General features: G+C 51.0%; 1 protein-coding gene across 5 annotated transcripts in view; it reads left to right on the top strand.

The window, feature by feature from the left end:
* tbrg1 (transforming growth factor beta regulator 1) overlaps nucleotides 1–27,256 on the top strand; it is a 103,610-nt gene that overhangs the window by 13,228 nt on the left and 63,126 nt on the right. For 4 of the 5 annotated variants that reach the window (XM_078530533.1, XM_078530534.1, XM_078530536.1 and 1 more), the window contains exons 2-4: nucleotides 2,940–3,106; nucleotides 5,728–5,785; nucleotides 7,956–8,038. In XM_078530533.1, coding sequence (XP_078386659.1) covers nucleotides 2,940–3,106; nucleotides 5,728–5,785; nucleotides 7,956–8,038 — 308 coding nt within the window. The remainder of the gene's footprint in view (nucleotides 1–2,939; nucleotides 3,107–5,727; nucleotides 5,786–7,955; nucleotides 8,039–27,256) is intronic. The other variant, XM_078530538.1, reaches the window with a different exon arrangement.

The following is a 27,256-nucleotide window of genomic DNA, read 5'->3' on the forward strand; positions in this document are numbered from 1 at the left end:
AGGGCAGAGTTGTACCCCAGTGCCTCTGGTCACTGAGGGCAGAGTTGCACTCCGATGCAGTTCCAGGATTCCAAATACTCTGTGCAGGAAGATTTATCTGTACTGTAGCCCGGGGTGTTTAACATTCCTGTCATTCCTGTTGCTGCTGTTGCTTCATGTTGACTAGTTTATGCGTGGCCTTCCCCAGCTGAATATTGATGCTACAGGAGTATTCCCATTGTTGGAAGTTCTGTCTTGCACCCATGAGCCAAGTCTCTCTGCATTGCTTGTACTTCCCCACTCGCTCAACGTGTTACATCAATCTAATCGAGCCAGAAGCTGGTTGACTGGGCTCCTTGCATTTCAGGAAGAGTCGTTTTGTGATCGTGACTGCATTTTTAGATTTAGATGGCTAGTGAGGTGATGTTTAATTCCTCATGTGTTGGCAAACACTGCAAATTCTGCTGATGCAAATTGTGGACTGTTATCAGCTACGAGGATGTCTGGTTGTCCAAATCTTGCAAACGTTCTCTTCAGTTCTCTCAGAATGTCAGGTAGCAGCTGAAGTGGGGCTGAATGGTCTACTCCTGCTCCTTGTTCACATGTTCGATGAAGTTACTGTAGGAAGCACACACGACGAGCAGAGTATAGCCATGTATCTCACAAAGGTCAGCCTTTGACTGAGCCCTAACCACAATCTTGTACTGTCATTGACAGCTCCTTACTTGGAGAACTGTGATGAACCAAACTGATAACACACTTTACAATGTATTGTCTGTGGACACCCTGTGCCAATAGAGGCGGTCACAGACTCACAACCTTCTCTGCCAGTGTGTGTTCACTGTGGGTGACTGACACTATGAATTCCTTGTGCATTACGAATGCTGTCACACATTACTCTCACTTGAATATCAATTTGGTGATGATCCATTTCAGTATTCACAATGTCCTCGCCATCGACTCAGCCTTCACGTGTATTGCAGGGGAGCACAATCAGTACAAACTCTTTCTCAATCTGTTTCTATCACCTCTCTGCTGATGTTAATGCTCTTAACGCATAGAAAACTGGTTGTCCATTCTGCACCAGTGCTGCTTCAAGGCCAGACTGAGATGCATGGGGTTGTAGATTAACTTCACAAAGCAGGGTAAACTCTCTTTCACAAATGGCAATCGATGGGAGGTGAATTGCTAAATTTAAATGTGAGATTGTTAGATTTTTTGGTAACTAAGCTGTCCGGGAATAAGGGATGAAAGTGGGTATATGGAGTTAGGCCGCAGATCAGCCATGATCCCATTGAATGATGGAACACACCCCAGGGAGTAGGCAGCCTCCTCCTGCTCCCGTGTCCTTGTCTACAACATTTCAGTTTGTCCACGTTTAAGACCGCGCTGTGTTTGGTCCATCGATGAAGAGAAGCTTACAGGTGTGATGGGCTCGAGTTGCTTCTTCGAATGTGTCTCCAAACCCAAATGTTATAAAATCACCTGCAATGACCTCTAACCCCGCCAGCCCTTCCACCATCTTGTATTGGAAGATTTCTGATTCTGAGCTGATCCTAAATGAAACACATTTCTGTTGATATTGCCCATAAGGTGTGTGGAACGTGTTTAGATATGAGGTTGCTCTGAGACTCATGCCCAGACCCGCTGTGGACATTGAGAATTGTGAAAACTTTAGCAGCAAGTAGGCACATAGCTACATCCTCAATAGCCAGCAAAGCAGAATGCTCACAATAGTTGGCTTTTTTTAAGTCTCTAAGATCTCAGCAGATACGTAGTCTGCTGTGCTCCTTCAGTACGATCACCTTCAAACTAATCCACAGCATTGTTACAGGAGCAATGAAGTCCTCTCTGACCATTCAGGTTTTCCTTCACTTATTCCTTAAAGCCATTGGTACACAACGAGGACATGTTGGACTGCATCTATTGCCTTATCAACTTTCCATCATCTCCTACACTATCACTGAATATTTGACAACATTTCAGTATTAAACACTCCTTGCTCAGTGTTTGGTTGTTAAGTGAGTATTACTGATGCACCAGGAGAGGGTGTTCCAATCATTTCATCATTATCATTTTAGTTAATGATGTCTGTTCCCAGGCTGAGCTTTCTCGCCAGCAGAGAGTGTGTAGTTGTGCGATCGGTGGGTTACAGATCAGCTAACAACAAAAATCACCAGGTGAGACTAGGATTCCTACTTATCCTTGAACTGCCAAAAGCTAGAACCTCAGTTTCAAGTATTTCAACCTTTGATAGCTTAAAATCTCATGTTATCTTTTCATGTGGGTGAAGCAGAATAGGGGGTCCTGTGGAGCAGTGGGTAGTGTCCCTGCCTCTGAGCCAGAAGCTCCAGGTTCAAGACCCACTCCAGGACTCAATGATCAAGCAAAGGTGCGTTCATGACGAGGCCAAATTGGGGTGCAACTTACACAGAGAGTAGTTAGAACGTGAAACTTGCTACCACATGGAGCGGTTGAGGCATAGATAGATATATGTGTAGGAAGCTCGATTAAACAGATGAGGGGGAAAGGAATAGAAGGATATACTGGTAGGCTGTGATGAAATTGGGTGGGAAGAGTCCATTTGGGCCAACTGACCTACTTCTGTCCTGTGGAGTCGATCTAACTCCATGTAAAACTTGCTGTGTGGAATATGAACTAAGGAAGTCCAGTGCCAGAACACCACTGTACTGCAGTCTCTTGCACTTTTCAAATGGGAGTGGAGTGGAAATCCCACGTGCCCACCATTACACTGCACTGAAATCCTAAAGCCAGACTCTTACCTCTCAGGGTCAACAGAAAAGCTTAAAAAAGCCCTGATTTGTAGCCAAGCTGACGTGAGTGACAACACTGTCGTGGTGTCAGACACCGATCAAAACATTAAGTATTTTAGTGAAGCCTTGGGTATAAAGCAGTGAATTTTAAAATTAATTGTGGCTGTGTGTTTTTGCCCTGAACAGTCCACAAGCAGTCATTCTCCAGAGACATCGCTATCTCCCATTGACACCATGAATTCTCTATCCAACTTTGAATCTGAAATAGACCACGATGGACAGGGGAATTATTCTCTTTTCCCAGCCCTCGATAATGTGACAATTTTGTCTGGAACCAGTGAAGCGTTGGAAAGGTAAGTTTAGCTGTAAGTGCAGTGTGTGTCATTACTGGGGGAGCGTGTCTGACTACACTTCAGTTAAAAAACGTTAACTGTTATTAATGGGAGGTCACGGTAGAATTACTCATGCTTTTCAGTCACGCTTTGTTTTCTCCTTTCATGTTGATGTCCTGGTCAACACTTACCCTTCAATCAGCACCACTAAACCAAATTATCTGCTCATTTATCACATTACTGTTTGAGGGGGTTTGCTGTATGCAAATTGACATTACACTAGTGGCTACAGTTCAAAAGTTGAGTGTCACTGAAGAAGGAGACTTGCTATCAAAGCTTTTCATCTTGCATTCATCAGGACAGGTGCAAGGATATCAACAGTAAAGGGAACAACAATTTATACTGCATGAGAAGAGAGTGCTGATTGGTTGGCAAGTGGACCCTAATTGGGGGAGGTGTTGCCATGGACAGTGCAGCAGGGAAGAGTTAACTGCCCAGCTATTGTTCAAATTCAAAGCAGACAGGCTGACTCTGGTCAAGGCATTGTCATGGGGAATGTACCAGGGAATGGCTGCCCCCCCCGCCCCCCAAGCTATTGTTCAGCTGAAAAAGGCGCAATATGTGGACATTCTCCTCATCAGCAGATTTTGAAATTTTACTCTGTATTCCAATATCCACCTCACTTATATCAGAAAAAGCTGTGACCCTCGCTTTTTCCTAGCATAGCTGTGGTCCTAGTCCTTCCACTCACCGCTTTACAATGCTTCCAGGATTTGTGTATCTGCAAATTTTGAAATTGCGTCCTTTATGCCCAAGTCTAGTTCAAGAGAAGCAGGGGCCATTGCTGGGGAACCCCACTATCTCCCTTCCTCTAGTCCGATAAACAAACTGTTCACCACGACTCCCTCTTTCCTGTCGCTCAGCTAACTTTGTATCCATGCTGATACTCTGCCTTTCATTCCGTGGGCTCTAACTTTGACAAGCCTGTTATGTGGCGTTTTCAGAGACGAGGAATTTCTGCCATTTAGTGGAATTCTGTCTTTGGATAACGGAATTCCGCGCTCGGAATCCCCTCCCCTTGGCTGCTGCCCCCTCCAACGAAGGAGCGTGTTTCAAAGAAAGCCCATAAAAACCTCTCTCTCACTCTGCCAATAACGAATGGGGCTGGGAGCAGGCGGGGGAACTGTCGCTGATCCTGCGGCGAGGGCACGCTCTGCTACTGGTTGCTTGGTGAAGCCACAGGCCTTGGCAGGCTTGTGGTGGGGAGGGGGTAGCTGGGTGGAGAAGGGGTTTGGCAGGTCTGGGGCGGGGGGAAGGTGGGGAGAAGTGTGGAGCTGGGTTTTGGCAGGCCCAGGGCGGGGGAAGTGGAGCTGAGTCTGATGAAGAATTCATTTCTCTGGAAACGGTTGCTGCTGAGGATAGAAATGAAGATGTGTCAAAACTGGAAATTCCCAGTGTTGGTGAAGTAGATGCCGCACTGCGTTATTTATTGGTTTGTCCAGCCAAAAGCGAGTGAGATGTTTATACTTGTGCACTGGAAGGGAGCATGTGAAGGTCGATGACTTCTGATCTCTGGCAGTAAAAGAAGTTACAGAATTTTTTGCTGCATTAAAGAAGCTGGTTAGACAGGAAGGTTTTCTCCTTTATTCAGGGAGATGTTAAACTGTAATTAGCTTTAAAATGCCTGACGTTTCAATACTTGGCCAAGAAAAACCTCACAAGAATTTTTCTTTAAAAAATGCAACTTCAGCACATTGAGAGTGAGATATGCAGTTATTGGGAAAGGTGTTATTCATTAACCAAAGCACTTTTAGGAAGTAGACTCAGAACGATCTGGTTTAGATTAATTAGTATTCCGAACTTAATTTGACAACTTTCTCCTGCTGCTGATACAGACGGGGTAAACTTTTTGTTTATAATACGAGTTCTTCGTTTGGACCGAATCACACTAGGAGTTTTTGCAAAATAGGACAAATGGACAACTTACCCAGGAGGGAGCAGCGGAGCCCGAGCTGATTATAGTGAGTCGCCGCTGGCTTTCAGCCTTGGCGGCTTGGACATGAAGGGGCTTGTGGAGCTCCAGGGCAGCTCTGTGTTGCTGTAAGGCTGTTAGAAAGGCCAGGCTGCTGAGTGAGTGAGTGAGCGGGGGTGGTGGGGGGGAGAGGGGCAAGGGAGTTGGGAAGAGGGGCTCTGAGTGAGTGAGTGAGTGGGGTGGGGAGAGAAGGTGAGGGAGTTTGGGATGCGGGGGTGGGGGGTTGGTGTGTGTGGGAGAGAGAGAGAGAGAGAGAAGGCTTCACCTGTGAATATATAAAATAGTAACATTCATACAAAGTACTTTGAAAACACAGACGTTCATATTTTAATGAAGTTGATCTATAATAGGTGAACTTTAATAATTATACACTGAATGTTACTATGCTGTTTTATTTTTGCTGGTGTCTGGGGTCATGTTAATTTTCAGGTGTTAAACTGGGGTCACGTATGGAAATAGTTTGGGAAGCGTTGAACTGCTGTCTCCTGATTCACTCCTCTTCCTTCATTTTTATCCTTGACAGCCTGATGATAGCTTATCAATATTTTCAGCACACAGATCATTAGAGAATATGATGAAAAACAGTATATTTTTTATTTTTCCCAACTAGTGAACCAACAACTGATGTGAGTGACAAGCCAAACATGACATGGTTGGACGCTGCGCAGGTACGCACTGTTATTGTTGTATATTGCCCTTCATGCTGAGAATGATTGGATCACCAGTGCTTCCTTGGATTACTGCAGATCTAGGCTCTCCCCTCGCAAAACTGTCCCAGTGCAGTCATGTCACTGGCATTTACCTCAAATGGGGAAGACTGCCCGGCTTTGTCCTATCCTCAGGGAATAGATCTAAATGATCAGTTATCTCTCTTTCCACCCCTATCATCAGTTAAGTGATGGAAGGAGTCATCAGTCGTGTTATCAAACAGCAATGAGACCGCTGAAGGAGCTATTGATGCTCGGTGCTGCGCACAGTAACACATGGGCTGGGTAGAGGCACCTACATTCAGCCCCCTGTGTCCTCTCAGACTCCCTCCTCTGCTCACCTGAGTATCCATACACCGGCCTTCTATTCCTACCGTGTGGTCATGTGCCTCATCTTCAATCCCAACAATCTTTATCGAATTCTGATACCCTCCTCTGACCGGCCGCTTATTGGCTGTCTCAGTGCGTACCCTAGGATTTAAAAAACAGTTTGGAAATGGACTACCTCAGTGCAGAAGAGCGTGTCCGAGTCGCATTGCCGGGTAGGTACGAGAGCACAGACAGGACGTGAGGTTTACAAAATAACAGAAAAAGAGCCTGATGCAGATAGAGACTCACCGTGGGCACCATAGGAGAGCCATAGACAGAGAGGGGAAAACAAGTGGCCATGAAACAGCCAGAGCGACCGTTACAAGCAATTCGAGAGTAGGGAATATTGAGCAAAACAGTTGCAGGAAGAGTTTGACCAGGGGAGTGGCTCGCTCTAACCAGTGGGTTTTTAAAAATTATTCGTTCATGGGATGTTAGTGTAACTGGCAAGGACAACATTTGTTGCCAATCCCTAATTGCCCTTAAGAAGGCTTGCAGAGGGCAGCTAAGAATCAAACTCATTGCTGTGGGCCTGGAGTCACATGTAGACCGGACTGGATAAGGTCGAGAGATTTCATTCCCTAAGGGACATTACTAAATCCGATGGTTTTTCATGTCAATCCGATAGTGTTATGATCATCATTACTGAGATTAGCTCTTTATTATTTAAATTTCACCAGCAGCTGTGGTGGGAGCTGGGAGGTCTTGTGGAGCAGCCGCGGTGTCTCGACCTCTTGCCCAGAAGCTCCAGGTTCAAGTCCCATTTCAGGGCTTGATGGCCAGGGAAGCTGCGTTCATAATGTGGCCAAACAGGCTGATCATCAGCCTGTAAATCCTTCCAAGACACTTGATGGCAGGTGGTAAAGAGTGGGAGAGTTTCCTGGTCAGTCATACTGCAGAAGGCAGCAGCAAACCACTGCAGATTGAAGTCCATGGTTCGAAGGGCCGAATGGCCTACTCCTGCTTCTATTTTCTATGTTAGGACGTGGTACCTGAAAGAGGAGGAGGATCCGTGGTGGGATTTGAACTCATGTCTCCAGAGTGTTAGTCCAGATGTCTGGACTCTAGTCCAGTAACATTTCCAGTACACTACCGTTGCCTTGGAGCTGGGGTCTGCCTTAGCCAAGTTGTTTCAGTTCAGACGTTAAAAAATGGAAGATTTTCCATCTGTCCCATATCTACACAGAACAGGATAAATCCACACCAGCCAATTCCTGCTCTACCAGCCTCCCATCACCAGGAAAGTGATGGAAGGAGTCTGCAATAGTGTCATCAGGGAACACCTATTAACCATTAACCTGCTCGCTGATGCTCATTCAGTCAGTGTTCCCATCAGAATGACTTTGGTCCAGATCTCATCCTGACCTCGATCCTGACATCAGCACCGCAGCCGAGGGTCAGGGGAGGTGGGAACTTTCCCAGGCAGCATTCCATCAAATATCCAGGAGCCCCGGCAAAACGGCACTCAGTCCGGGGTTGGAGATTGAAACAGAATAAAAAGAGCTTTTTCTCAAAGTCTCAGTCCTGGGTCTCAGTTAGGAGTGTTTGCTGCTAACCCGAGTGTACCTGAAATGGAGAGTGTTCCACACTCAGCATTAACAGCTCCCACCGGTTATTAGCACAAACTTCCCACAAGACCTTTCTCAATCAGGTTTTACTTTAAACCTCAGCTGTAAATTTCACTTGTATCTCAGTCCTGCCTTCGGAGTTGGGAATTCTGATACTTGAAACTGCTGAAAAGTGTTTGCATGTTTAATTACAGATTGTTCTGGAAGAGGCTGGGAGGCCGTTGCATATCAAGGAAATCAAGCAGAGGATACTGGACCGAGGACTGGTACAGTCGAAGTAAGCTGGCATTTAGCATTGACCCCTCACACGATAGGCATAGCTGAGCTGGGTGAAGTGTGACACAGAACATGTGAACTGAAGGCCTAAAGATCCCAGAGTTGGTTGCCGGTCAGGGGGATAAACTCTGCCACAGGGGTAGGTGGAGTGATGTAAAAGGCCTCAGTGCTCCTGAGCTAGGGGGGGGTGAAACAAAACCAGCCGGGTTCCCCAGTTTTCCTCCCAGATGTGAAATACACACAAAATACTGCGGATGCTGGAAATCTGAAACCAAAACAAAAAATGCTGGAAAATCTCAGCAAGTCTGACAGCATCTGCAGAGAGGAACACAGTTAACGTTTCGAGTCCGTATGACTCTTCATCAGAACTAAAGAGAATTAGAAATGTGGTGAAATATAAGCTGTTAAAGGGGGTGGGACAGGTGGAACTGGATAGAGGGTCAGCGATAGGTGGAGGCAAAGGAGAGGTTGTGAACGATGTCATAACCAAAAGGTCAAAGGGTTGTTAATAGTGGTGGTTCTGGCTAAAGGAGGTGCTAATGGTGACATTAAGAGCGGAAAGCAGAATGTGATAATGGCCGGACCAGGGTAAGCTCCCTGGACAGTGACAGGTGGCCCTAGTGGGGGTGGGGAGAGGGGACGGTGGTGGGAAAAAAGATCGAAAAGGTTAAAAGCTGGGGATAAAACAATGAGTACAAATGGAAATACATTTAAAAAATAATAATAATGAAAATAAGTGGGAAAAAAATAAACATGAATAAGAAAAAAGGGGGGAATCAAAACAGGGGTGGGGATGGAGGAGAGAGTTCATGGTCTGAAGTTGTTCTTAATGTCACCATTAGCACCTCCTTTAGCCAGAACCCCCACCATTAACAACCCTTTGACCTTTTGTTTCTGACATCGTCACAATCTCTCCTTTGCCTCCACCTATCACTGACCCTCTATCCAGCTCCACCTGTCCCACCCCCATAAACAGTTTATATTTCACCACATTTCTACTTCCCTTCAGCTATGAAGGAGAGTCATACGGATTTGAAACGTTAACTCTGTTTCTCTCTCCACAGATGTTGTCAAACCCGCTGAGATTTTCCAGCATTTTCTGTTTTTGTTGTAAAATCCCCGTGTTTGGATGTTGGTGAGGATGAAAATCGGACAGCCTCCATAGGTGAATAGCTTATTGCAAACTGGGCCCAGGCTCATACAAGAATAGGAACTTGGCAAAGTAGCAGAGAGCTGCTGGACACCATCAAGCGCTTGTATATCAGTCGTTACACACACACAGCTACAGACCAGAGCTGCCTGTATTCAGCCCTAACAGTGTGTCACACTCACAACTAGAGCAGAGCAACTGCTGCTTCGAGGGAGAAAGTTGGCAGAAAGGAGACTTGTGACAGTGCCATCATTCTGGGTTGAACTACCCATGAATGAGCACAGATTCACTTGTTAGGATTGTGTTTGTTGTATAGCAGAGCAAGGTGACCTTCCAATTGTCAGTGGCTTCAGGCAGTGATAGAGTTCCCTCTAGTGGGAAATAAGAGAATTGAAATGTAGGGACCAAAGCAGCCCTTTCAGCTCAGTATTGTATATCTTTTTCAGTGCAGTCAGTGTCACTCCTCCACTAAAGCCTTTAATCCACTACCCTTCAATCTCATTCCTTGCTGTGTCTGAACACCCAAAAATATGTTTTTTATATTTATTGAATTCCCACTTACTAGAATCATAGAATGGTGCAGCACAGAAGGAGACATTTCCCTGTGCCAACTCTTAGGGGAAATTGTTCAATTAATCCCATTCCCTGGCTCCCCCCTCACAGCACTGCACACATTTCTCCTCTGAGGATTTATCCACTTCCCTTTTGTGAGTTACCCTTAAATCTGCTTCCGCTATCCTTTCAGGCAGCCCATTCCAGGTCAGAACAACTCGCTGTCTAAGGAAACATCATCCCTGCCCTAGTTCTTTTGCCATTTATCTGTGATCTTTGGTTTTCAATCATTCTGCCAATTTGGAACAGTTTTTTCTTATTTACTGTGTCAGTATTCGAACATCCCTATCAAATCTCCCCTTAACCTTCTCTGCTGTAAGGAGAATAATTCCTGTTCCACTAATCTCTCCAGGTAACTGCTCTCTGGTACAGTTCCAGTAACATTTCTCTGTACCCTCTCTCCCCTTCCTAAAGTGCGGTCAGGGGCACCAATCTTTGGGTCTGGGGCGAGGCAAACACTCAGCTTTGGTCGCTGATGTGCCTCAGGACCCTGGGGAAGTGCACATGCACAGTACTGAACATGGCAACTTTAAACTTCAGATTCTATACTTTCCCTGCCCAGATTGCTGCACACTTAACTATGACTGTGGGATCAGATGGCCGGAATCACACAGACGTGGCCTGTTTACACTATCCCTCTCCGGGCTTTTACATGGATTTACTTAGAGTTTGTCACAGTAGCTGTCAGCCTGCTGAGCAGTGTAAATCCATCAATAAAGCAAGTAAATCAGCTGGACTGTCAAAGCACAATGGCAACCAGAACAAGGTTCACCCTGTTCAGCAGCACCACCCCCAACAAAATTAATCCCAAACAAGATTCACCCCCGACAACCCTCACCCCCGACAACACTCACCCCCGACAACCCTCACCCCCGACAACCCTCACCCCCGACAACACTCACCCCCGACAACCCTCGCCCCCGACAACCCTCGCCCCCGACAACCCTCGCCCCCGACAACCCTCGCCCCCGACAACCCTCGCCCCCGACAACCCTCGCCCCCGACAATCCCGCTCACTCTTGCTCCTCATACCTGTTGGCAATTTTCACCCGTCTCCCGACAATTTTACCTTCCTCCTGGCAAAATTGATACCCTCCCCCTTCTAAGCCAACCCCTGCCCACCCTCCCCAGCCTTGTTCAACCCCTGCCCCCCCATCACGACCACCCCCACCCAGGCTTACCCTGCACCTCCATAACCCCATAACCCGCCTGACAAATTTCACTCCCTATCACACCCACTCCCGACTCACCTTCTGACATCTGCAGCTCCTGTTCAGCCATGGTCGGAACAGTCAGCAATGCTGGGCAGTGACGGAGGAAGAGTGTTGGCGGTGGGTGAGCATGGTTAGGGGTCTGGGGGGGGTGAGAATGGTTAGGGGTCTGGGGGGGAGGGGGGAGCATGGTTAGGGGTCTGGGGGCAGTGAGCATGGTTAGGGGTCTGGAGGGCAGTGAGCATGGTTAGGGGTCTGGGGGCAGTGAGCATGGTTAGGGGTCTGGGGGCAGTGAGCATGGTTAGGGGTCTGGGGGGGCAGTGAGCATGGTTAGGGGTCTGGGGGCAGTGTGCATGGTTAGGGGTCTGGGGGGGCAGTGAGCATGGTTAGGGGTCTGGGGGCAGTGAGCATGGTTAGGGGTCTGGGGGGCAGTGAGCATGGTTAGGGGTCTGGGGGCAGTGTGCATGGTTAGGGGTCTGGGGGCAGTGAGCATGGTTAGGGGTCTGGGGGCAGTGAGCATGGTTAGGGGTCTGGGGGGCAGTGAGCATGGTTAGGGGTCTGGGGGGGCAGTGAGCATGGTTAGGGGTCTGGGGGCAGTGAGCATGGTTAGGGGTCTGGGGGGCAGTGAGCATGGTTAGGTGTCTGGGGGCAGTGAGAATGGTCAGGGGTCTGGAGGCAGTGAGCATGGTTAGGGGTCTGGGGGGCAGTGAGCATGGTTAGGGGTCTGGGGGCAGTGAGCATGGTTAGGGGTCTGGGGGGCAGTGAGCATGGTTAGGGGTTTGGTGGGGAGTGAGCATGGTTAGGGGCCTGGGGGGGTGTGAGCATGGTTAGGGGTCTGGGGGCAGTGAGCATGGTTAGGGGTCTGGGGGGTAGAGCATGGTTAGGGGTCTGGGGGGGGGCAGTGAGCATGGTTAGGGGTCTGGGGGCAGTGAGCATGGTTAGGGGTCTGGGGGGGGGCAGTGAGCATGGTTAGGGGTCTGGGGGCAGTGAGCATGGTTAGGGGCCTGGGGGTGTGGGGGGAGCATGGTTAGGGGTCTGGGGGGCAGTGAGCATGGTTAGGGGTCTGGGGGGCAGTGAGCATGGTTAGGGGTCTGGGGGCAGTGAGCATGGTTAGGGGCCTGGGGGTGTGGGGGGAGCATGGTTAGGGGTCTGGGGGGCAGTGAGCATGGTTAGGGGTCTGGGGGCGCAGTGAGCCTGGTTAGGGGTCTGGGGGGCAGTGAGCATGGTTAGGGGCCTGGGGGCAGTGAGCATGGTTAGGGGTCTGGGGGGCAGTGAGCATGGTTAGGGGTCTGGGGGGGTGGGGTGAGCATGGTTAGGGGTCTGGGGGCAGTGAGCATGGTTAGGGGTCTGGGGGGGGGTGAGCCTGGTTAGGGGTTTGGGGGGGGTGAGCCTGGTTAGGGGTCTGCGGGGAGTGAGCCTGGTTAGGGGTCTGCGGGGAGTGAGCATGGTTAGGGGTCTGGGAGGGGCTGTGCCTGGTTAGGGGTTTGGGGGGGGCGGTGAACATGGTTAGGGGTCTGGGGGCAGTGAGCATGGTTAGTGGTCTGGGGGGCACAGTGAGCATGGTTAGGGATCTGGAGGTGGGTGAGCATGGTTAGGGGTCTGGAGGTGGGTGAGCATGGTTAGGGGTTTGTGGGGGGGGCAGTGAGCATGGTTAGGGGTCTGGGGGTGGGTGAGCATGGTTAGGGGCCTGGGTGGTGGGGGGGTGGGGGGGGTGGAGTGAGATTGGTTAGGGGTCTGGGGGGCAGTGAGCATGGTTAGGGGTCTGGGGGGCAGTGAGCATGGTTAGGGGTCTGGGGGGCAGTGAGCATGGTTAGGGGTCTGGGGGGTAGTGAACATGGTTAGGGGTCTGGGGGCAGTGAGCATGGTTAGGGGTCTGGGGGCAGTGAGCATGGTTAGGGGTCTGGGGAGGGGTGAGCATGGTTAGGGGTCTGGGGGCGCAGTGAGCATGGTTAGGGGTCTGGGGGGCAGTGAGCATGGTTAGGGGTCTGGGGGGCAGTGAGCATGGTTAGGGGTCTGGGGGCAGTGAGCATGGTTAGGTGTTTGGGGGGGCAGTGAGCATGGTTAGGGGTCTGGGGAGGGGTGAGCATGGTTAGGGGTCTGGGGGCAGTGAGCATGGTTAGGGGTCTGGGGGCAGTGAGCATGGTTAGGGGTCTGGGGGGTAGTGAACATGGTTAGGGGTCTGGGGGGCAGTGAGCATGGTTAGGGGTCTGGGGGCAGTGAGCATGGTTAGGGGTCTGGGGGGGCAGTGAGCATGGTTAGGGGTCTGGGGGGCAGTGAGCATGGTTAGGGGTTTGGTGGGGAGTGAGCATGGTTAGGGGCCTGGGGGGGTGTGAGCATGGTTAGGGGTCTGGGGGGTAGAGCATGGTTAGGGGTCTGGGGGGGGGCAGTGAGCATGGTTAGGGGTCTGGGGGCAGTGAGCATGGTTAGGGGTCTGGGGGGGGGCAGTGAGCATGGTTAGGGGTCTGGGGGCAGTGAGCATGGTTAGGGGCCTGGGGGTGTGGGGGGAGCATGGTTAGGGGTCTGGGGGGCAGTGAGCATGGTTAGGGGTCTGGGGGCAGTGAGCATGGTTAGGGGCCTGGGGGTGTGGGGGGAGCATGGTTAGGGGCCTGGGGGTGTGGGGGGAGCATGGTTAGGGGTCTGGGGGCAGTGAGCATGGTTAGGGGTCTGGGGGGCAGTGAGCATGGTTAGGGGTCTGGGGGGCAGTGAGCATGGTTAGGGGCCTGGGGGCAGTGAGCATGGTTAGGGGTCTGGGGGGCAGTGAGCATGGTTAGGGGTCTGGGGGGGTGGGGTGAGCATGGTTAGGGGTCTGGGGGCAGTGAGCATGGTTAGGGGTCTGGGGGGGGGTGAGCCTGGTTAGGGGTTTGGGGGGGGTGAGCCTGGTTAGGGGTCTGCGGGGAGTGAGCCTGGTTAGGGGTCTGCGGGGAGTGAGCATGGTTAGGGGTCTGGGAGGGGCTGTGCCTGGTTAGGGGTTTGGGGGGGGCGGTGAACATGGTTAGGGGTCTGGGGGCAGTGAGCATGGTTAGTGGTCTGGGGGGCACAGTGAGCATGGTTAGGGATCTGGAGGTGGGTGAGCATGGTTAGGGGTCTGGAGGTGGGTGAGCATGGTTAGGGGTTTGTGGGGGGGGCAGTGAGCATGGTTAGGGGTCTGGGGGTGGGTGAGCATGGTTAGGGGCCTGGGTGGTGGGGGGGTGGGGGGGGTGGAGTGAGATTGGTTAGGGGTCTGGGGGGCAGTGAGCATGGTTAGGGGTCTGGGGGGCAGTGAGCATGGTTAGGGGTCTGGGGGGCAGTGAGCATGGTTAGGGGTCTGGGGGGTAGTGAACATGGTTAGGGGTCTGGGGGCAGTGAGCATGGTTAGGGGTCTGGGGGCGCAGTGAGCATGGTTAGGGGTCTGGGGGGCAGTGAGCATGGTTAGGGGTCTGGGGGCAGTGAGCATGGTTAGGTGTTTGGGGGGGCAGTGAGCATGGTTAGGGGTCTGGGGAGGGGTGAGCATGGTTAGGGGTCGGGGGGGGCAGTGAGCATGGTTAGGGGTCTAGGGGGTAGTGAACATGGTTAGGGGTCGGGGGGGGGAGGGGTGAGCATGGTTAGGGGTCTGGGGGGGAGGTGTGAGCATGGTTAGGGGTCTGGGGGCAGTGAGCATGGTTAGGGGTCTGGGGAGGTGTGAGCATGGTTAGGGGTCTGGGGGCAGTGAGCATGGTTAGGTGTCTGGGGGGCAGTGAGCATGGTTAGGGGTCTTGGGGGCAGTGAGCATGGTTAGGGGTCTGGGGGGCAGTGAGCATGGTTAGGGGTCTGGGGGCAGTGAGCATGGTTAGGGGTCTGGAGGGCAGTGAGCATGGTTAGGGGTCTGGGGGCAGTGAGCATGGTTAGGGGTCTGGGGGCAGTGAGCATGGTTAGGGGTCTCGGGGGGTGGGGAGGGGTGAGCAGTGTTCTGGTTGAGGGGTATACTATTGGCATTGTGGGTGGGGTTTGAGCATTGTTGAGGTGAGGAAGGGTTGAGCTCTGTCAGTGAGGAGATGCTGTGCATCGTTGGGGTTGAAAGCTCCATTTTAAAGAGTGTAAGGTCACCAGGTGATCTCTCTACTCTGCCTTTCTCTGCTGGTGCCAGCAGGGGAAGGTTATCTATGTAACAGTTCCAGGGTAAATTGTTCAATGGGCAGGTTAAATCTCAGTGACCAGTGGGCGTACCTTCTCCACCACTGACCAGAAAATCTGGGCCATAGAGTCATTACAGCACAAGGAGGCCACTCGGCCTATTAGGTTTATGCTGGCTCTCTGTAGAGCAATCTGCTCAGTCCCATCCCCTGCTCGATCCCTATAGTTCTGCAGGTTTATTTCCTTCAAGCACCCATCCAATCTCCTTTTGAAATCATTGATTGTCTCCGTCTCCACCACCCTCATGGGCAGCGAGTTCCAGCTCATTACCACTCGCTGGGTAAAAAGGTTCTTCCTCACATTGCTTCTCAATCTCTTGCCCAAAATCTTAAACCTGTGTCCCCCATTCCTTGTACTACCAGCTAATGGGAACAGATTTTCCTTGCCTGCCTCATCTAAACCTGTCATTATCTTGCTCACCTCTAACAAGCCTCCCCTCAACCTCCTTCACTCCAGGGAGCTCGACCCCAGTTTCTCCTTGTAGCTAAAATACCCACATCCCTGGAACCATTCTGGTGAATCTCCTCTGCACCCTCTCAAGGACCCTCACATCCTTCATAAAGTGTGGTGCCCAGAACTGGACACAATACTCTGGCTGTGGTCTAACCGGAGCTTTCTAAAGGATCAGTGTAACCTTCCTGCTTTCGTGCTCAATGCCTCTGTTTATTAAGTCCAAGATCCCATGTGCTTTGCTAACCACACACTCAATATGTCCCACCACCTTCCAAGATCTCTGCACATGACCTCCTGGAGGTCCCTCTGCCCCTGCACGCTCTAGAATTGTGCCATTGCCTCTCCCTGTCCCTTCTCCCAAAATGCATCACCTCACACTTCTCTGTATTAACTTCCATCTGCCCCTTGCCTGCCCATTCTGCTCGCCTATCCATGTCATGTTGCAGCCAATTTGTATCATCCTCACTGTTTGCCATTGCTCCAAGTTTGGTATCATCAGCCGGTTTTGAAATTTTGCTCTGTATCCACCTCATTTCTGTGCATCAAAAATGCTGTGGGCCTAGTGCTGACCTTTGGGGAACAGCACTGTCTAACCATCCTCCAGTCTGAAAAACTCGTATTTACTCTGATTTGCTGGTCTCTCCCCTTAAACTATTTTTTTATCTAAGCTGACACAAACCCTCCCATTCCATGGGCCACAATATTGTTAATCAGCCTCTTATGTGTACTTTGTAACCGCTTTCCTAAACTGACGGGCCTGTCATTACTAGGACTGTCTTTAACACCCTTTCTTGAATATGGGTGTCACATTCCTCTGACACCTCCCCCATACCTAGGGAAGATTGGAAGATTATGGCAAACTCTTCCTCTATCTCCGCTCCCCCTGCCTTTACCAACCTGGGAGGTGAGTCACCCGGACCACGCTCCAAGCAAAGCCCAGCCTTTCCTGTACGCCCTGCCTCTCAATTCACACCTCATCCATTAGCTCTACCATCTCCACTTCTACTGATGTTTTGACAGCTTCCTTTCCCTCAGTTAGTATCGAGACAAAGTACCCATTAAGTATTAATATTGAGACAAAGTACTCATTAAGTATTAATATTGAGACAAAGTACTCATTAAGTATTAATATCGAGACAAAGTACTCATTAAGTATTAATATCGAGACAAAGTACTCAATAAGTATTGATACTGAGACAAAGTACTCATAAGTATTCTTGCCTTGTCCTCTGCTCCTAAGCATTTATCACCTCCTTTGTCCCTAACAGGATCCACTTCACTTCTTACTGCCCACTTACTAATTACGTACTAGTTGCAAGATTTTGAAGTCCCCTTTTATGTTACCTGCCATTGTATTTTCCTATTCTCATATAGTCTTATTCTCCTGTCAACCTATTGTATTTGATCTGCTTCTCACTTGAAGAATTCCCATGACATGCACCAATTTTCACTCTTTTTTTGTTTCTTCACATTCTCCATTTCCCTCATCACCGAAGGAGCCCTGGCTTTGGTTCCGCTGCCTGTGGCCCTGGCTGGAATGTACCCAGCCTTTACTTGACACATCTCCTCCATGATGATCACCCATTGTCCCATTTCAGGTTTTGCAGACAGGTTTTGGTTTTGTTTTACTCTGGTTAGATCCCTTTCCATCCCATTGAAATTGGCCCTCTTCTAATTTAGACGGTTGACTTTAGGTTATTCCTCGGTCTTCTACATTACAAGTCTAAACCTTTTGATAAATTCTTACCCAGTTGTTCCCACACAGATACTTGGCTCCCGTGTACCCCACCACCACATTGGACAATGCCTCCTTTCCGGTCAGACTGAGAACATACTGGCCAAGGATGTTCTCCTGAACATATTTCATAAACTCTTGCCCCTCCTTTTCCTTTATTCTAACACTATCACAATCGATTTTGAGTAATTAAAGTTCCCCAATATCACAGGTCTATAGTTCTTGCACAGCTCTGTGAATTTCTGGCAGATTTGTTCTGCTGTGTCTCTCTCTCTCTATCTCTCTCTCTCTCTATTGTTCTCTCTCTTTCTCCCTCTCTCTCTGTTGCCCTCAACCCCTCCCTATCTATCTCTCCCTCTCTCTTTCTGTATCTTTCTCACTCTTTCTCTATTGCTCTCTTGCTGTCTCTCTCTCTCTGTCTCTCTGTTTCTCTCTGTCTCTATTGCTCTCTCTCTCTCTCTCTCTCTATTGTTCTCTCTCTTTCTCCCTCTCTGTCTGTCTGTCTCTCTCTCTCTGTTGCCCTCTCCCCCTCCCTATCTATCTCTCCCTCTCTCTTTCTGTATCTTTCTCACTCTTTCTCTATTGCTCTCTTGCTGTCTCTCTCTCTCTGTCTCTCTGTTTCTCTCTGTCTCTATTGCTCTCTCTCTATCCTTATCTCTCTCTCTCTATCTCTCCCTCGTTCCCTCCCTCTCCCTCACTCCCTCCCTCTCCCTCACTCCCTCTCTCTCACTCTCTCTCATTATTTGGAGACCATACAGAAAACTTCAGCACTGTGATCATCTGCTTTTGCTTCTCAACTCTAACCAAATGGATTCTGTCTCTGTCCCCTCAAGGACATCCCCTCTTTCTAAACTACAATGTCTTCCCTATTCAGTATAGCCACCCCATCTCCCTTTCCTACTTCCCTATCTTTTCGGAACACTCTATCCTTGAATGTTAAGTGCCCAGTCCTCACTAATTTAAGCCACTTTTCTGTTATTGCCACTAGATCATATTTGCACATGGCTATTTGTGCCTTGTGATGCTCAGAATTGGCCACACTATTCTAGCTGGGGCCTAACCAGTGATTTATAAAAATGTATAATATCATTTCCTTGTTTTTGTACTCTCTGCCTCTATTTATAAAGCTGTGCCGTTTTAACAGCTTTCCTAGCTTGTGGATAGACCACTACCCCTGCCCCCCCCGGTCTCTCTTCCTCTTTTAAAATTGTGGCATTTATTTTGTATTGCCTCTTCACATTCTTCCTACCAAAGTCTATCACTTCAATGCATTAAATGTCATCTGCCATACACCTGTCCATTTCACCAGCCTTCTGCTGCCTCTTGAAGCTTGTTACTATCTCCTACTGAGCTTCAGAGTTTCATGCCATTTGCAAGTTTTGAAAAAGTGCCCATGTACCCAAGTCCAGGTCGTTGGTATATCTATAAGATCAGTGCTGACTCCTCTGCTGTTACTACCTTCCAGTCTGGAGAAACAACTGTTCACCATTACTCTCAGCCCCTCAGCCAATCCTGTATTCATGCAGCCACAGCCCCTTTCATCCTGTTGGCTTTAATTTTGCTAACACCTCAATTATGTGGGAATTTATCAGATGTCTTATGAAAGTTCATATACCCTCATCACCCGCTCTGTTACTTCATCAAAGATTAGTCCAGGGCTACAATCTCAGCAACGTTGATTCATTTATTGGTTACTGACTGGGGCCCAGAGTCCTCTCATTGTTGGAATAAATTATTTTGCAGAAAAGCGAGAGAAAGCAATTGCTTGTTGGTGATATTTACTCTTCTTCTGTGAGGTATGAGGAATTCACTGGATTTACGTGATGAGGGGCAGAATTTTGCCCTCGTGGGGCAGGCTCGGTGGGGGGTGGGAGGGAAGTCAGTTGCCACCCGCAATCAGGGCTGGACCGCGATTTCACGCCGTCGGGCCAGTTAAAGCCCACCCAGCGTGAAACGCGTGCTGCAGCGCTCAGCGCTGCCTGTGTGTGGGGGGGGAGGGGGGAGAGGGAGGGGTGGAAACGTGGAGGATGGGCAGCGGGGTGAGCACCAACTTCACACAGGAAAAGCTCCCTGTGCCACAGAGATTTTTAGTGACCGATCGAAACCTGCCCTTGACTGAGGCGGCACCAAAAATCGAAAGGTCACCTGCCCTGCCTGCCCTACCACAGGGGCAGCGAGAAATTTAAATCAATTGGATCGTTAATGGCCGTAATGGGCGCACTGACTCCTCCCACACACACTCACCGACCGGAATATCACACGAGTGCGCGATGACATCAGGACACTCGCCCGACTTCATCGCGCCTCATCTTACACATCGCGCCTCATCTTACACATCGCGCCTCATCTTACACATCGCGCCTCATCTTACACATCGCGCCTCATCCTACACATCGCGCCTCATCCTACACATCGAGCCTCATCCTACACATCGAGCCTCATCCTACACATCGCGCCTCATCCTACACATCGAGCCTCATCCTACACATCGCGCCTCATCCTACACATCGCGCCTCATCCTACACATCGCGCCTCATCTTACACATCGCACCTCATCTTACACATCGCACCTCATCCTACACATCGCGCCACATCCTATACATCGCACCTCATCTTACACATCGCGCCTCATCTTACACATCGCGCCTCATCTTACACATCGCGCCTCATCCTACACATCGCGCCTCATCCTACACATCGCGCCTCATCTTACACATCGCGCCTCATCTTACACATCGCGCCTCATCCTACACATCGCGCCTCATCTTACACATCGCGTCACATCTTACACATCGCACCTCATCCTACACGTCGCACCTCATCCGACACATCGCACCTCATCTTACACATCGCGCCTCATCTTACACATCGCGCCTCATCCCACACATCGCGCTTCATCCCACACATCGCGCCTCATCCTACACATCGCGCCTCATCCTTCACAACGCGCCTCATCCTTCACAACGCGCCTCATCTTACACATCGCGCCTCATCCCACACATCGCGCCTCATCCCACACATCGCGCCTCATCCTACACATCGCGCCTCATCCTTCACATCGCGCCTCATCCCACACATCGCGCCTCATCCTACATATCGCGCCTCATCCTACACATCGCGCCTCATCCTTCACAACGCGCCTCATCTTACACATCGCACCTCATCCGACACATCGCGCCTCATCTTACACATCGCGCCTCATCTTACACATCGCGCCTCATCCCACACATCGCGCCTCATCCCACACATCGCGCCTCATCCTACACATCGCGCCTCATCCTTCACAACGCGCCTCATCTTACACATCGCGCCTCATCCCACACATCGCGCCTCATCCTACACATCGCGCCTCATCCTTCACAACGCGCCTCATCTTACACATTGCGCCCCATCTTACACATCGCGCCCCATCTTACACATCGCGCCTCATCCTACAGATCGCGCCTCATCTTATACATCGCACCTCATCCTACACATCGCACCTCATCCTACACATCGCGCCTCATCTTACACAGCGCGCCTCATCTTACACATCGCGCCTCATCCTACACATCGCGCCTCATCCTACACATCGCAGCTCATCCTACACATCGCTTCTCATCCTTCAGATCGCATCTCATCCTACACATCGCGCCTCATCCTACACATCGCGCCTCATTCTACACATCGCGCCTCATCCTACACATCGCGCCTCATCCTACACATGGCGCCTCATCTTACACATGGTGCCTCATCTTACACATGGCGCCTCATCTTACACACCGCGCCTCAATTTAGACATCGCACCTCATCCTACACATCGCGCCTCATCTTACACATCGCGCCTCATCCTACACATCGCGCCTCATCCTACACATCGCGCCTCATCTTTCTCATCGCACCTCATCCTACACATCGCGCCTCATCTTACACATGGCGCCTCATCCTACACATCGCACCTAATCTTACAGATCATACCTCATCTTACATATCGCGCCTCATCCTACACATCGCGCCTCATCCTACACATCGCGCCTCATCTTACACATCGCGCCTCATCCTACACATCGCGCCTCATCCTACACATCGCGCCTAATCTTACACATCGCGCCTCATCCTACACATCGCGCCTCATCCTTCACATCGCTTCTCATCCTACACATCGCGCCTCATCTTACACATCGCGCCTCATCCTTCACATCGCTTCTCATCCTACACATCGCTCCTCATCCTACACATCGCGCCTCATCCTACAAATCGCGCCTCATGTTACACATCGCGCCTCATCCTACACATCGCGCCTCATCCTACACATCGCGCCTCATCTTACACATCGCGCCTCATCCTACACATCGCGCCTCATCCTACACATCGCGCCTCATCTTAGACATCGCACCTCATCCTACACATCGCACCTCATCTTACACATCGCGCCTCATCCTACACATCGCGCCTCATCTTACACATCGTACCTCATCCTACACATCGCGCCACATCCCACAGATCGCGCCTCATCCTACTCATCGCACCTCATCTTACACATCGCGGCTCATCTTACACATCGCGCCTCATCTTAGACATCGCACCTCATCCTACTCATCGCGCCTCATCTTACACATCGCACCTCATCTTACACATCGCGCCTAATCTTACACATCGCGCCTAATCTTACACATCGCGCCTCATCCTACACATCGCGCCTCATCCTACACATCGCGCCTCATTCTACACATCGTGCCTCATCTTTCACATCGCGCCTCATCCTTCACATCGCGCCTCACCTTACAATCGCGCCTCATCCTACACATCGCGCCTCATCTTACACATCGCGCCTAATCTTACACATCGCGCCTCATCCTACACATCGCGCCTCATCCTACGCATCGCGCCTCATCTTACACATCGCGCCTAATCTTACACATCGCGCCTCATCCTACACATCGCGACTCATCCTACACATCGCGCCTCATCTTACACATCGTGCCTCATCCTACACATCGCGCCTCATCCTACACATCGCGCCTCATCTTACACATCGCGCCTCATCCTACACATCGCGCCTCATACTACACATCGCCCCTCATCTTACACATCGCGCCTCAACCTACACATCGCGCCTCATCTTACACATCGCGCCTCATCCTACACATCGCGCCTCATCCTACACATCGCGCCTCATCTTACACATCGCGCCTCATCCTACACATCGCGCCTCATCCTACACATCGCGCCTCATCTTACACATCGCGCCTCATCCTACACATCGCGCCTCATCCTTCACATCGCTTCTCATCCTACAAATCGCGCCTCATGTTACACATCGCGCCTCATCCTACACATCGCGTCTCATCTTACACATCGCGCCTCATCCTACACATCGCGCCTCATCTTACACATCGCGTCTCATCTTACACATCGCGACTCATCCTACACATCGCGTCTCATCTTACACATCGCGCCTCATCTTACACATCGCGCCTCATCCTACACATCGCGCCTCATCCTACACATCGCGCCTCATCCTACACATCGCGCCTCATCTTACACATCGCGCCTCATCTTACACATCGCGCCTCATCCTACACATCGCGCCTCATCTTACACATCGCGCCTCATCCTACACATCGCGCCTCATCTTACACATCACCCTCATCTTACACATCGCGCCTCATCTTACACATCACCCTCATCTTACAAATCGCGCCTCATCCTATACATCGCGCCTCATCCTACACATCGCGCCTCATCCTACGCGTCGTGCCTCATCTTACACATCGCGCCTCATCCTACACATCGCGCCTCATCCTACACATCGCGCCTCATCTTACACATCACGCCTCATCCTACACATCGCGCCTCATCTTACACATCGCTCCTCATCTTACACATCGCGCCTCATCCTACACATCGCGCCTCATCTTACACATCGCGCCTCATCCTACACATCGCGCCTCATCCTACACATCGCGCCTCATCTTTCTCATCGCACCTCATCCTACACATCGCGCCTCATCCTACACATCGCGCCTCATCCTACACATCGCGCCTCATCTTACATATTGCGCCTCATCCTACACATCGTGCCTCATCCTACACATGGCGCCTCATCCTACACATCGCACCTAATCTTACAGATCATACCTCATCTTACATATCGCGCCTCATCCTACACATCGCGCCTCATCCTACACATCGCGCCTCATCTTACACATCGCGCCTCATCCTACACATCGCGCCTCATCCTACACATCGCGCCTCATCCTACACATCGCGCCTCATCCTTCACATCGCTTCTCATCCTACACATCGCGCCTCATCTTACACATCGCGCCTCATCCTTCACATCGCTTCTCATCCTACACATCGCTCCTCATCCTACACATCGCGCCTCATCCTACACATCGCGCCTCATCCTACACATCGCGCCTCATACTACACATCGCGCCTCATCTTACACATCGCGCCTCATCCTACACATCGCGCCTCATCTTACACATGGCGCCTCATCTTACACATCGCGCCTCATCTTAGACATCGCACCTCATCCTACACATCGCACCTCATCTTACACATCGCGCCTCATCCTACACATCGCGCCTCATCTTACACATCGTACCTCATCCCACACATCGCGCCACATCCCACACATCGCACCTCATCCTACTCATCGCGCCTCATCCTACACATCGCGCCTCATCTTACACATCGCGGCTCATCTTACACATCGCGCCTCATCTTAGACATCGCACCTCATGCTACTCATCGCGCCTCATCTTACACATCGCACCTCATCTTACACATCGCGCCTAATCTTACACATCGCGCCTCATCCTACACATCGCGCCTCATCCTACACATCGCGCCTCATCCTACACATCGCGCCTCATCCTACACATCGCGCCTCACCTTACAAATCACGCCTCATCCTACACATCGCGCCTAATCTTACACATCGCGCCTCATCCTACACATCGCGCCTCATCCTACGCATCGCACCTCATCTTACGCATCGCGCCTAATCTTACACATCGCGCCTCATCCTACACATCGCGACTCATCCTACACATCGCGCCTCATCTTACACATCGTGCCTCATCCTACACATCGCGCCTCATCCTACACATCGCGCCTCATTTTACACATCGCGCCTCATCCTACACATCGCGCCTCATCCTACACATCGCCCCTCATCTTACACATCGCGCCTCATCCTACACATCGCGCCTCATCCTACACATCGCGCCTCATCCTACACATCGCGCCTCATCTTACACATCGCGCCTCATCCTACACATCGCGCCTCATCTTACACATCGCGCCTCATCCTACACATCGTGCCTCATCCTACACATCGCGCCTCATCTTACACATCGCGCCTCATCCTACACATCGCGCCTCATCCTACACATCGCGCCTCATCCTTCACATCGCTTCTCATCCTACACATCGCTCCTCATCCTACACATCGCTCCCCATCCTACACATCGCGCCTCATCTTACACATCGCGCCTCATCCTACAAATCGCGCATCATCTTACACATCGCGCCTCATCCTACACATCGCGCCTCATCCTACACATCGCGCCTCATCTTACACATCGTGCCTCATCCTACACATCGCGCCTCATCTTACACATGGCGCCTCATCTTACACATCGCGCCTCATACTACACATCGCGCCTCATCCTACACATCGCGCCTCATCTTACACATCGCGCCTCATCCTACACATCGCGCCTCATCTTACACATGGCGCCTCATCTTACACATCGCGCCTCATCCTACACATCGCGCCTCATCTTACACATCGCGCCTCATCTTAGACATCGCGCCTCATCCTACACATCGCACCTCATCTTACACATCGCGCCTCATCCTACACATCGCGCCTCATCTTACACATCGCGCCTCATCCTACACATCGCGCCTCATCCAACACATCGCGCCTCATCCTACACATCGCACCTCATCTTACACATCGCGCCTCATCTTACACAGCGCGCCTCATCCTACAGATCGCGCCTCCTCCTACACATTGGACCTCATCCTACACATCGCGCCTCATCTTACACATCGCGCCTAATCTTACACATCGCGCCTCATCCTACACATCGCGCCTCATCTTACACATCGCACCTCACCTTACAAGTCGCGCCTCATCCTACACATCGCGCCTCATCCTACACATCGCGTCTCATCTTACACATCGCGCCTCATCCTTCACATCGCGCCTCATCTTACACATCGCGCCTAATCCTACACATCGCGCCTCATCCTACACATCGCTCCTCATCTTACACATCGCACCTCATCCTACACATCGCGCCTCATCCTACACGTCGCGCCTCATCCTACACATCGCACCTCATCTTTCACATCGCACCTCATCCTACACATCGCGCCTCATCCTACACATCGCACCTCATCTCACTGATCGCGCCTCATCCTACAAATGGCGCCTCATCCTACACATCGCACCTAATCTTACAGATCACACCTCATCTTTCACATCGCGCCTCATGCTACACATCGCGCCTCATCCTACACATCGCACCTCATCTTACAGATCACACCTCATCCTACACATCGCGCCTCATCTTACACAGCGCGCCTCATTTTTCACATCGCACCTCATCCTACACATCGCTCCTCATCCTACACATCGCGCCTCATCCTACAAATCGCGCCTCATGTTACACATCGCGCCTCATCCTACACATCGCGCCTCATCCTACACATCGCGCCTCATACTACACATCGCGCCTCATCTTACACATCGCGCCTCATCTTACACATCGCGCCTCATCCTACACATCGCGCCTCATCCTACACATCGCGCCTCATCTTACACATCGCGCCTCATCTTAGACATCGCACCTCATCCTACACATCGCACCTCATCTTACACATCGCGCCTCATCCTACACATCGCGCCTCATCGTACACATCGTACCTCATCCTACACATCGCGCCACATCCCACACATCGCACCTCATCCTACTCATCGCGCCTCATCTTACACATCGCACCTCATCTTACACATCGCGGCTCATCTTACACATCGCGCCTCATCTTAGACATCGCACCTCATCCTACTCATCGCGCCTCATCTTACACATCGCACCTCATCTTACACATCGCGCCTAATCTTACACATCGCGCCTAATCTTACACATCGCGCCTCATCCTACACATCGCGCCTCATCCTACACATCGCGCCTCATTCTACACATCGTGCCTCATCTTTCACATCGCGCCTCATCCTTCACATCGCGCCTCACCTTACAATCGCGCCTCATCCTACACATCGCGCCTCATCTTACACATCGCGCCTAATCTTACACATCGTGCCTCATCCTACACATCGCGCCTCATCCTACGCATCGCGCCTCATCTTACACATCGCGCCTAATCTTACACATCGCGCCTCATCCTACACATCGCGACTCATCCTACACATCGCGCCTCATCTTACACATCGTGCCTCATCCTACACATCGCGCCTCATCCTACACATCGCGCCTCATCCTACACATCGCGCCTCATCTTACACATCGCGCCTCATCCTACACATCGCGCCTCATACTACACATCGCCCCTCATCTTACACATCGCGCCTCAACCTACACATCGCGCCTCATCCTACACATCGCGCCTCATCCTACACATCGCGCCTCATCCTACACATCGCGCCTCATCTTACACATCGCGCCTCATCCTACACATCGCGCCTCATCCTACACATCGCGCCTCATCCTACACATTGCGCCTCATCCTTCACATCGCTTCTCATCCTACACATCGCGCCTCATCTTACACATCGCGCCTCATCCTTCACATCGCTTCTCATCCTACACATCGCTCCTCATCCTACACATCGCGCCTCATCCTACAAATCGCGCCTCATGTTACACATCGCGCCTCATCCTA

This window comes from Cetorhinus maximus, chromosome 27, assembly GCF_964194155.1.
Source record: "Cetorhinus maximus chromosome 27, sCetMax3.hap1.1, whole genome shotgun sequence".
Taxonomy (NCBI): domain Eukaryota; kingdom Metazoa; phylum Chordata; class Chondrichthyes; order Lamniformes; family Cetorhinidae; genus Cetorhinus; species Cetorhinus maximus.